This window comes from Equus asinus, chromosome 8, assembly GCF_041296235.1.
Source record: "Equus asinus isolate D_3611 breed Donkey chromosome 8, EquAss-T2T_v2, whole genome shotgun sequence".
Classification (NCBI taxonomy): domain Eukaryota; kingdom Metazoa; phylum Chordata; class Mammalia; order Perissodactyla; family Equidae; genus Equus; species Equus asinus.
Window position 1 is genome coordinate 45,305,082 of NC_091797.1, and position 12,323 is coordinate 45,317,404.

Sequence of the window (12,323 nt, forward strand, 5' to 3'; positions counted from 1 at the left end):
ACTTAGCATAAAACAGAGTTCTAGGAGAGCCTAGGGCCAGCCTCAAGGGAAGAGGAACCAGCACGTGAGCCGGGACTGAGAGACTGTCACCAGCTCAAGAAGAAGACAGCACGTGGATTCCTCGGAGACCAGTTTCCCCAACACACACCCTGTGTACATCTCTTCTGTAACACGTTTTGTTTGCAAAATGTCTAAATTTTAAATGCAGGTTTATTTGTCTTCCATTCCACATCAGTTGCCTTATGAACAATGGTTGAATAAACCAATAAACAAGCACAAGAAGACAAAATTTTATATAAGACTTTGTGAAAGAGCTTTTCTACAATTTTCAACTTTCACTGCTCCGTGTTGTAGATAGGTGGGCCAGTGGAAAATCTGAGGTTTCTGTACAGTCATGTGTCACTTAATGATGGGGATACATGCTGAAAAATGCATCATTAGGCAATTTCATTGTTGCGAGAACATTATAGAATGTGCTTACACAAACCTGGATGGTGTAGCCTACTACACACCTAGGACGTACGGTGTGCAGCCCATTGCTCTTAGGCAAACCGGTATGGCATGTTACTGTGCCGAATACTGTAGGCAATTGTAGCACAATGGTAAGTATTGGTGTATCTAAACACATCTAAACATAGAAAAGGTAAGTAAAAATATGATATAAAAGATAAAAAATAGTACATCTGGATAGGGCACTTACCATGAATGGAGCTTGCAGGACTGGCAGTTTCTCTGGGTGCGTCAGTGAGTGAGTGGTGAGTGGATGTGAAGGCCTAGGACATTACTGTGCCCTACTCTAGACCTTATAAACACTGTATACTTAGGCTGCACTAAATTTATTTTTAAAAATTTTCTTTCTTCAATAATAAATTAACCTTAGCTTACTGTAACTTTTTTTTACTTCGTAAACATTTTAATCTGTTTTTAACTTTTTGACTCTTTTGTATTAACACAGCTTAAAACATAAACACATTGTACAGTTGTACAAAAATGTTTTCTTTCTTTATATCCTTATTCTGTAAGCTTTTTTCTATTTTAAAAATTTCTTATTTTATTTTTTTTTTTTTGCTTTTTAAACTTTTTTGTTAAAAGCAAAGACATAAACACACACATTAGCCTAGGCCTGCACAGGGTCAAGATCATCAACATTACTGTCTTCTACTTCCACATTTTGTCCCACTGGAAGGCCTTCAGGGGCAATAACATGCCTGAAGCTGTCATCACTTATGATAACAATGCCTCCTGAAGGACCTGCTGGAGGCTCTTCTTGAGGAGGTGTCACTCTTTTCAGAAATAAGTCCATGGTGGTTTGCTTGGTTTATTTCTTTCTTTCATGATAGATTTGCTTGTAAGCAGATAATGCACCATGAACATTTCTCTTTATTAATGAAAACCTTTCTGTGTTGTGGTCTATGTTTTCAAACTTTAGAAGGACCTTGGTGAGGTCTGCAAACCTTCTGCTAAACCCTTTACTGTGAATTTTCTTGGGAGTTATTTTTTTTTTCTTCTCCTGCAGTTTCCTTTCCTCTTGCCTATCCTTCTCCTGTGTGGTCCTGTTCCAGTTCCAACAGCTCCTCATTAGTCAGTTCCTCAGGAACCACCCTTAGGAGCTCCTCAATTTCATCCTCATCCACATCCAGGCTAAAGTTGTTTGCCATCTTAACAATAGCCTTGTTGATTTCACAATGTCCTCATCCTTGGAAAATCCTTTGAAGTCAAGGCCGAACCTCTTGAGTGTCTTCTTCCAAATGCCATTCATAAATTCCTTGATGACATTACCCTAAGCCCAATCAAAATTCTTGATATAGTCATAGATGTTGTGATCCTTCCAGAATTGCATTAGTGTCTTCTCAGGGACTTCCTCAGTTGTAGCAATAGCCTGGGCAAATGCCCTCCTCCATAAGTAGGCCCAAAAGCTGCTATAACTCCTTGATCCATTAATTGAATCAAAGGAGTGGTGTTTGGAGGGGAACTACCATTTTGATGTTGGCAGGAAAATCACCAATAAAAGGAGGATGTCTGGGAGCATTATCAACAATAAGCAAAATTTTGAAAGGTATGTTATTCTCTAAACAGTACTTCTCCATTTTGCTGGCAAAGCAATTGAGGAGAGCAACTTGGAAGATGAGCTAGGTCATCTTCCTTCTTATTGCTCCTCTGGGTTATCGTGGCTTCTCATTGCTCCTCTAGTACACTGGCAGTGTGTGCTTACTGATATGCTTCAAGGCCCTGGGGTTCTCACTGTGCCAGATCCAAAGCATTTCAATTTGTTACTTGGAACATTGACCCAAGCAAGACTGTTGTAACATCCTTAAAAGCTTTGATATTTGGTATTGACTTGGCCTGCTTATGGATGAAAGTCCCTTCAGGCATCCGTTTCTGGAATAGGGAGGTTTCATCCATATTGAATATTTGCTCTGGCAAGTAATATTCCTCCACAATCAGGTTATCCAGAGTTTCCAAAAATTCTTCAGCTGCATTCACATCAGCACTCGCAGACTCACCACTCACTTTCACAGTATGCAATGAATAATGATTTTTAAATCGTTCAAACCACCCAGTGCCAGCAACAAATTCAACATTGTAGTCAGCTCTAGTCTTTTCTTTCAACATAGCAAAAAAACTTTTTGCTTTGGCCATGATTGTCATGTTACTGAGAGGGATACACTTCTGTGTCTGGTCTTCAATCCATGTCATTAAAAGTCTCTCCATGTCTGATATGGGCCCTTCTCGAATTTTTGTTAGTCTCATTGCCTTCAATGAAGCAGATCCTTTAACAGCTTCCATCACTTTGTTCTTGTTCTTAGATCACAGTTATGGTAGAATGGGACATACTTGACTGATGAGCAATAACCATCATTGATTTTCCACCTTCATAGTCCTTAATCACTTTTAATTTTGTTTCTAGGTCAATCACTCCACATGGCCTCCTACTGACAATGTTAGCAGTGGAGTTCGTATGTTAGGGCCCATGATGAACAAAACAACATGAGATTAAATCAAGCACAAGACAAAATGATGCAATCAAGAGATGTGGTAAACACGAGATATATGAGGCTTACTGCTGGCTTAACACAGCGTATTGTTTTACAGTAAACTTTTTTTTTATAAGTAGAAACAATACACTCTAAAATAACAATAAAAAGTACAGTATAGTAAGTACATAAACCAGTAACATAGTCATTTATTATCATTACTAAGTACTATGTACTATACATAATTGTATGTGCTATACTTTTACACCACTGGCATCACAGTACGTTTGTTTACACCAGCATCACCACAAACACGTGAGTAATGCCTTCCACCACAACTTTACAATGGCTGCGACATCACCAGGCAATAGGAATTTTTCAGCTCTATCATAGTCTTATAGGACCACATCATGTATGTGATCTGTTGTTGAGCGAAGTGTCATTGTGTGGCACATGCCTGTACTTTAAGAACAGCCCATTTGGGGAGAACTACTAGCCAGGCCCAAGGAGAACTCAAACTTGTTTTCAGAAGCAACTAAAAGTGACAGGTTACGAGGAAACAAAAGGGTCCAGAGAATGAAAAGAGATGAATAAATGCAGATATGTGTGGCTCAGAAATAAGTGAGAGACCCTGTGCCTCAATGGACAAACACCTTAATCATCACTGTTAAGAGCCTGGGGTTGGCTCTGCAATTGTTAGAGAAATGGAATGGAGCAGACCCAGTCTTTCAATATATTAATACCAGATGAAATAAGGAAAGGAATTCATAGGTTTAGGTGATTCTATGCTCTGAAAAACAAAGGGAATTAAAGAAAAATTGGATCAAAACAGGGTCCTTTTCTTCTCACTCATTTTTTCCCTAACTGGTCTGCCATACCACCCCAGAGCCATTCCTTTCATTGATTGATACCGTGATTCAACAAGCATTTATACACATACCCACATGCACACACACAAGAATTTATTGACACTTACTCTGTACCAGACACTGTTCTTATGTTAAGGATATTATAAAACAGTGAATGTCATGCTTCCTGAACTTTGGGAGTTTACAATCAGAATCAGTAGAGGAAACTGTCATAAATGAAGCAGTTGTGGAACAATGTGAGTTATTGGGGTTACTCTGTGGGAGATGATCACACTGCCTGGCAACCTGAATGTGTCTTGCCAGGTTGCTCTCCTCTTGTTGAGAAGAGCACTTCAGATGTTTCTCTTACCCTACAAACTGCCAGTCATGCTGCCCACCCCTTTTCAAAGTAGGAGGTGAGATAAAGAAAATAAAACTACACAGCAGCCCCTCCCAGGACCTCTCACCAGCAGATATGGACATAATCATGAGCTGTCTGGTGAAAAGGCAGGAGCTGCCCTGACTCCATCTCTCATCTGCCTCCCAAGTGGACTTTAGGTCACAAAATTCCTCCCCTACCTCAACCTTCTTGAGAATTTCCATTAATGTGTGCTCCTTAGCATATTCAATTTTTTTTTTTTTCTCACAGCTGGATTAAAACAGGTTTTAAACATGCTCATTTTAAACTCCTTTCTTGATCCCAAATCCTTCTGCAGCTACTCTGTGGCCTCTTTCCCCCTCTTTACAGCCAAACTTCTCAGCAGTTGTCTCCTTTTTCCACTTTCCACTTTCTGCTCTTGCCTGATCTCTGTAAAGTTGACATGGTGACTATTCACTCCATTTTGAAACAGACTCTCTCTTTCTCTCCTTTTTTTAGCAGCATATTCTCTTGGTTTTCTTTCTATCTTTCTAGTCATTTCTTTCTTTCCTTTTTTTTTTTTTAACCACTCATCATCCCCTAGCTGGCCATTAAATTTTGGAGTTCCTTAAGGTTATTCCCAGGCTTTCTCTTCTTATGCATCTTATCACCCTGGATAGTTTCAGCCATGGTAAGACTTTTAACCACTACCTACATCTAGATGCTTCCTAATTTATAACTAAAGCCCAGATCTCCCATATGAAATTCAGACCTGTGTAACCATTTTCCTTCTTGTCATCTTCACTATGATCTCCATCTTAGGGAGGGGCACCCCATCTTCTAGTAGCAAACCAAAACCTAGGAGTCATTCCAGACATCTTCCACTCTCTCATCTAGTATCCAAGTCTTGTCAGGTTTATCTCTAAATCAGATAATCTCTTCCCCTCTCACCACATTCACTCCCTGCTGTCAGGGGCCATCACTCTCTTCTGGACTACACAGTGAACTCCTGTTTCAACCTGTTCCCTCATGCAGAAACCTTTGAAAAATAGAACCCTGATTTCATCCCCTCCCACTAAAGCACTTCTTATTGATTTCAGGAAAAAGACCAATGCACTTCCCTGGATGCACAGCGTGTTCCTGCTCTACGTAATTGTACAGCCTCCTCACAAACCAGGCTTCGCTTACTCTCTGTACTCTGGCCATACTTGATTACTCCCTCCTGCCACCAAATCTTTGCTTATGCTGTGCCCTCTTACTAGAATGTTTTTCCCGTCTACTTCCTGAATCAGTTAGCTATTGTCCTCCAGATCCCAGTTCAACTGAAACTTTGTAGTGGTGGCCCACCGTCACCTCAGACTCAGGCATGTGCCCTTATCATTCATGCTTACAGCCCAGTATACCCATCATTATTTTAAGTCCCACAGCTGTCACTGCACAGTCATTTGTGTGACACTTTGGTTAAAAGTCATCCACCCTCCTGAGATGCTGAGCTCCCTGAAGCTATGTCTGACTTTGGTTTCTACCAGCCACCGTGTTATATGTTCATTAATATTCATTTAGTGCCTAATGTTTTTGCTTTCTTTCATGATCCTAATACTGCTCATTTGGGGGCGAAACGGAAGCAGGCACACTACATACACTCTCCAGACATCCGGAATGTGGAGTCAAGCCAGCGTAAGTCTTACACACATTTTTCAATGACATGTTAGTTTAATGAGATGAATATCAAAAGAGGCTTACTGAAGGCAGATGGGATTCCAACAGTCAGAGAAGTAAAAGGGCATCCAAGACAGGAGTGGCAGCACGAACAAATGTTTGAGAGGATAAGAGAAAAACTTGACAATGTCTATTCACTATGATGCAAGGGATCTACACGGATCCACAAACCAGATGTGGGCAGGGCTCAAGATAGACAGAAAGAAGGTAGTTTTGAAAGAGCTGACTCTGGAGAGTGTCCAAGCACTACAGGTATTATAGAGGTGGTTCTGATTCCAAAGCTAGCAACCATAGAAAGCAAGTTGTCTGAAATAGTTGAAGTTTACTACCCGACTCTCATTAGTTGCAGGCACGTTCATTACTCTTGTTACAATAGATTCAGTCTTTACCGTCCTTTCCTCCTTGGCATTTTTCACCTGGGCGTCTTGTCAATGCCAAGCCTAAGAATGGCCCTTTATCCCTCCTCACTTGATGTGAGGGTGACTTCACTTGCTCTGGCCTCCCGGCTCAGGACTTTGGATTGTATACCCTGTGGCTTCCAGTGTTTCAGGCTTTCCTTTGATGACAGTTCTCAGGGTTCATCTTCTGTACGTTTGGACATAATCCCTCTCGTAATTCTCAGTTCTCACTCCCATGGTTCTGGCTTCCTCTTTTGCTTTGGTGAGAAATTGTCCTCTGGCCCCTGAGGCTTTTACCAGGATAACCAGAGGAAAATTGTTTCTGTACTCATAACACTTTTGACATCAAATGTGTAGGTTTTCCACACCAAGCAGTTCTCCAGTTCCCCATGGACACCAAATGCATGACCTCCAATTCAACTCAATTCTAACACTAACTACCCAGAGTTAGTGTAGATCCTATAGGTTAAGGGTTCAGTCCCACAAGACTTCCTCACCTTCAGACACCAATCAAAGTAGTGGGTGCCCAAGGTACCTAGACTTCTGTTTGACATTGCTACAAAGTTGAGGGTTCCTATGACCTTCTCCTCAGGTTTGATAATTTGTTAGAATCACTCACAGGATTCAGGAAAACTGTTTACTTACTATTACTGGTTTATTATAAAGGCTACAACTCAGGAACAGCCAAATGGAAAAGAGGCATGGGGCAAGTACTTGGGAAGGGACGCAGAGCTTCCATGTCCTCTCCACATGTGCCACTCTCCCAGCACCTCCATGTGTCCACCAACCTGGAAGCTCTCTGAACCTCATTGTTTAGGGTTTTTTTTTATAGAGGTTTTATTGCAAAGACATGATTGATTGAGTCACTGACCATTGATGAGTAACTCAATCTCCAATCCTTCTCCCCTCTCCCAAAGTGGGATGGTGGAGCTGAAAGTTCAGACCTTCTAATCATGCTTAGTCTTTCTGGTGACCAGCTCCACATCCTGAAGCTATCTCAGGCCCCCAGTCACCAGTCACCTCATTGGTATACCCAAAAGACACTTTCATCACTTCAGAGCTTCCAAGGATCTTAGAAGTTCTTGTGTCAGGAACCAAGGACTCAGACCAAATATTATAAAAAAAAAAAGATGCTCCTATCATTCCTATTACTCAGGAAATTACAAGGATTTTAGGAGCTCTGTGCTGGAAACTGGGGGAAGAGACCAAATATATATTTCTTCCTATGTCACAATAACAGTGGAAAGAGTGGAGAACACACATAAATTCAAACACATCTATGCTTTCAGGAGATCATAGTTAAATAACTAGCCCCCCACCCTGCCACCATCTGTAAAATCTCCAGACAGAAGCTTCAGTATTACATAGCCAAGATCTCTGAGAAAATCCTGGAAACAAAATCAATTCAAATTGAATGACTAATCAACCAGCACTGCCAGTCAAGCAGGCACAAAAAGGGAATATCTATGAGGGCAAACAGTGAACAACCAAGCATCGAGATCTAAGGCATCACTCGATTTGCTCAGAGGTGGGTGATTGTCTGCTCTTTAGCCCACTCCTGGACCTCTGCTTGGCCGAAGATGAGGTAGAAGACCAGGCCTGATGTGTTAATAGCAGCTGAAAGCAAGAAGATATTTCTCCAACCAAACTCTGAGTCCTGGAGACAGGAAACTGCAAGTTATTAATGGTCTTCAAGTTCTTATCCCTCTTGGCTCAGACAGGCTCTGGCACCAAGTCCTACTGTCCTTACCCAGAACTCTGCTCCAGCCTCTGTGGGCTTCCTGGTCGTTCCTGGAATATGCAGATACATTTCTGGTGCACTAGCCTTTCCTTCTGCTGGAATGTTCCTCCCCCAGATAGTCATTTGTCTCACTCCCTTGCTTGCTTCCAGTCCTTGCTTAAATGTTACTTTTTCAATGAGTCCTTCTTTGACCACACTATTTAAAATTGGAATCCCACCCCTTCTTATGTGCCCTATGTCCTCTCCTGCTTTATTCTTCTCTTAGCACTTACCGCCATTCAATATATCATATATTTTACTTATTTCATTAGCTTTCTATCAGTTTCTTTCCTACAATATAGGCTTCACAAGGGTAGAGACTTTTGTTTGTTTTAGTCACTTAAACAGTGCATGGCACATACTAATGTTCAATACGTATTTGTTCAATGAATGGATGAACGAATGAATGAATCAATGAATGACAAGGGAAACAAGGTCAGTTTGGGAATTTCCATTTTAAACAACCATTTCCTGGTAGTATGTTAGTGACTGAAAGGTAACTGAAGCTTCAAAAAAGAGAAAGGACTTGATCTCAGAAAGAATATCTTTTCTTTGTTATCCTTCACTCATTTTCCTGACTTACAGGTAGAAAACCACAGGAAGTTAAGGAATGATATTCATAGGAATGTCACATACATCTTTCTTCACATAAAGTCTGTATCAGTAAATTTCTTAGGAAACGTTCAAGTCATCAGATGAATTTGTTTATTCTGACAACTTCAAATGCATCTCCCAGGATGGAAGGCTATACAAACGTAAAAACACCATGCAAGCAATACCGGTCAGAGGAATTTCCTCATTAAGCACTGATGTAAGGTGCAGATTTCTCCCTCACTCTCTCGTCCACTCAACATCTCTCTCACTCACTCTGTAAATATTTGTTGGGTTCCTACATAAGGCAACCAGCTTTTTCTGGATTGTCTGAAACTTTCAAGGTTTTGGTACTGGAATTCCCACATCCCAGGAAACCCCCCAGTCTCAGGCAACCAGAATGGTTGGCCACTTTATACTTTACAAAAAAATGCCGTGAATATTGATACAAAATTTGATGATTAGCATGAGAAACATCTTTTAAGAACTCATAAAGCATAAACTCATAAAATTGAGCATTCTCTTTCACTCCACACCCTAAATATGTAATTTCTCTGCATGAACTGAGCCTAGGGTGAGAATGAGAGCATGTGGGATGCTCAGGACCTTGAGCTTCAAGTTCAGCCACATTGAGGAGGGAACAAAGGTACCCTTAGTCTGACTTCTACTGGGAGACATCTATAGGTTTCTCTTATGAAGATTTTCATCACAACATTTGACCTCACCTGACTGAGGAAAATTCCAGTAACAGTGGGAGAGATGGCTCCTGAAATATGATAAGAGACTTGCAATAGTCCCCTGAGAAAGGTAACATACCTGAGAAAGAGAGAGAGAAAAATAAAGGAAAATATTCCACTGTAAGCAAAAGATTAATCTCAGCTGATCTGTTGCAACTTGGTGCTTATTTCTGGGGATGCCTGGAGTTGTGCTGACGCTTGGTCAAACCTGCATGAAACGTACTGACTAGCAATTAGTATAATCCTGCGCTAAGTCTGAGATTTCCAAAGGGTAACCTGTAGTAACTTGTCAATATCATTTATACAAAAAGTACAGATTGATGGCTTGCACCTAGTTTATATGCTCTCATAGTTTCTGCTATGGTGCCTGATCTTGCAGTCTTGTTTTGTGGTATAAAAGAGCCCTCATTGAATAAGACCTGAGACCAAGGTATCTCCTACGTATCTTGGTGGTTCATTATCTGAAGATGAAGTGTGTTGACTGTGAAAGGACCCTAGGAGCTAAGTTTGGAAGTCTCAGTTATCTCTGATATTTACCCGTATCAGAGGTAAAGGTTTCTCCTGCTCTCGTGTGTCTTTTACCTTTATTAAAGCCTTACATGAGCATGCCTTGTGGAGTTTCATGAGTCCTTTCAGTGATTCAGCCCTCTGTAACTGCTGCATTCCCCAACAGAGCTGGATTGGTGTGACTCTCCCCAGGTGAGCTGTGAGTGTGGCCACTGACTACTCCTGTTTTCACCTTGAAAAACTAAGTTCATAACGGTTGCCCAGCTTTGGGTCCCTTCCAGGAATTATTTGGATCTAGGGCTGCTGCTGACATTTCCTGTGACCTGTTGCACATGTCACTCACATTTTACCTCTGCATCACAGTAGGTTTAGGGCTGCTAGACCTGAATCAAAATTCTGTAAGGATGAGGCAAAGGGGTCCCTACCGAGGAGCAATATCCAAGATGTTAACAAAGGATCCTGCTTCAGAGAGGCTGCTGAAGGCAGTAAACAGTACCAAGAAGGCCATGGTGGTGATGTGGCTGGAACTGACCCAGGGCAGGGACACACACAGCACAGATGGGAAGATAACTCCTGGGGCAGAAGGACAAACAGAGTGAACAGGAGGCTGACCTGAACTTCCCTATCCACCAGTGTATCCACCTCTGTCCTTACCCATGGCAGTGAAGAGTTTCCTGATGGTGACAAGTCTAAGGATTTTTCTGGAGAGGAGAAAATCTGCCAATAGACCTCCAAGGATCATGCAGATAGAGCCAACAAGAAACGGCAGGGCTGACAGGATCCCACTCTGAGGAGCAGAGATGAGGTGAGATACATGCTTCACCACTTTACCATGAGACAGATTGATCCCTGGGTAAATTGTCTACATCTATGGCATTTTTTTATATACACATAACCTTTAATACAAAATCCATGTTGCTAAATGAGCTAATATAATTTTACTGCCTAGGGAAAAATATGCATATAGTTCAATTTGCAGGGGAAAAAAAAAGGACTAATGCTCTCTTCATATATAAAGATCACCTGAAAATAAATATTAAAAAGAACAAACTCAGCATAAAAGTAGGCAAAGGATATGAACAGACAATTTACAGAAAAGGGAAAATAAGTGATTCCTAAACATATTAAAAGGTACCCAATCTCATAATAATAAAACTACTATGAAATACCATTTTTTATGAATCAAATCTGTAAAACTCCAAAAGTTTTTTGACATGATTTGTAATGATGCTGTGAGGAATCAGGTACTTGCAAATATTATTAATGCCCTATGGGGGGCAATTGGACAGTAAATATATAAGTTTATACTGAATTCACCCTCGATTTAGATATGCAGAAATTTACTCTACAGAAATAGTTGCACAAATATGTGACAAATGAACAAGTTTTTCACTGCAGCATTGCTCAAAGATTGGAAACAACCCAAATGTCACCCAGTAAGATCCGCATGTACTAATATGAAAAGATCCCCATGGTATAGTGTATAAAGAAGAGCAGCATAAACTTATTATGTTTTTGTAAAAAAAGTTTGGAAAATAAGGATATACATTTGTGTATGCTTGCATTCTCATAAATTCAATTGAAGAATATATAAGAAAATAAAAAAGAGTTATCTATGGAAAGGGCAGGGAAAATAGGATAGATTGGAGACAGGGATGGGAGTAAGATTTTCACGCTTCACTCCTTTACAGTTTTTAAAATGTTGAACCCTAGTATTGTCAATTAAACCTCTAAATTAAAATCCTATTAAAGACAATGCAAGGAAAAGGAGACCATCCTTTGCTGTGTGTAATCCAAACAATGGAAAGGATTTAACTGTCACCTGGTCCAAGCTGTTTGTTTTATGGATGAGTAAACCAAAGCCATTGAGGTTATGCGACTTAGTGAGAAAATACCCTGAGAGAAATGGCAGTCTAAGTCTCTTGACTTCCCAAGCTGGGAAAGTCTACTGTTTGGTTTCAACTTGTGTTTCCAATCTTTCCCCCATCCTCTTCCTCCTCAGCACTGGCCTCCGAGGTGGGGAGTCCACCTCGCCTCACATCGGAGACACCAGTCCCAACAGCCAGCCTCAGGATGTCTATCTCTCAGCACTGGAGTCCTACTTCTCTGGACCTCCTGTCCCCTGATTCCCTGGCCTGAGGTTCTGACTTCATTGCCTGCTTCTGACTCTTCACTTCCTTTGGAAGACCCATAGCCACTCTATCCCTGGGCTTTCTGATATCAGTACCTGTAGTCTGTTTTGCATGCATGCCCCCCAGACTCTGATCTCTGCTAAGAAAGTCAGCTCTCTGTTGGCCAGTTAGCATGTTTTCACAAGAGAACCCAGTCAATAAGAGAACACTGCTTTTTGGGTACAAAGGGCAGGAATGTAACAGCATTTCAATGACCTTGTGAACTGTTGTCACTAACA

The 12,323-nt window shown here is 41.0% G+C and overlaps 2 protein-coding genes across 11 annotated transcripts in view; one reads left to right on the forward strand and one right to left on the reverse strand.

Annotated features, from left to right (window-relative positions):
- The window catches only part of SLC17A1 (solute carrier family 17 member 1), a 52,614-nt gene extending 49,433 nt beyond the window's left edge, over positions 1-3,181 (forward strand). For 5 of the 6 annotated variants that reach the window (XM_070515525.1, XM_070515531.1, XM_070515529.1 and 2 more), the window contains one exon: positions 7-978. The gene's annotated coding sequence lies outside the window, so the exon portion shown is untranslated. Of the gene's footprint in view, positions 1-6 lie in introns of all 6 variants that reach the window. The other variant, XM_070515527.1, reaches the window with a different exon arrangement.
- Positions 3,182-5,869: 2,688 nt separating this feature from the next.
- The window catches only part of SLC17A4 (solute carrier family 17 member 4), a 31,355-nt gene continuing 24,901 nt past the window's right edge, over positions 5,870-12,323 (reverse strand). For 3 of the 5 annotated variants that reach the window (XM_014851585.3, XM_070515523.1, XM_070515524.1), the window contains 4 exons: positions 10,568-10,700; positions 10,339-10,486; positions 9,395-9,485; positions 5,871-7,955 (listed from right to left, as the gene is read on the reverse strand). In XM_014851585.3, coding sequence (XP_014707071.1) covers positions 7,821-7,955; positions 9,395-9,485; positions 10,339-10,486; positions 10,568-10,700 — 507 coding nt within the window. In that variant the 3' untranslated portion in view covers positions 5,871-7,820. Of the gene's footprint in view, positions 8,090-9,394; positions 9,486-10,338; positions 10,487-10,567; positions 10,701-12,323 lie in introns of all 5 variants that reach the window. The other 2 variants (XM_070515522.1, XM_070515521.1) reach the window with 2 other exon arrangements.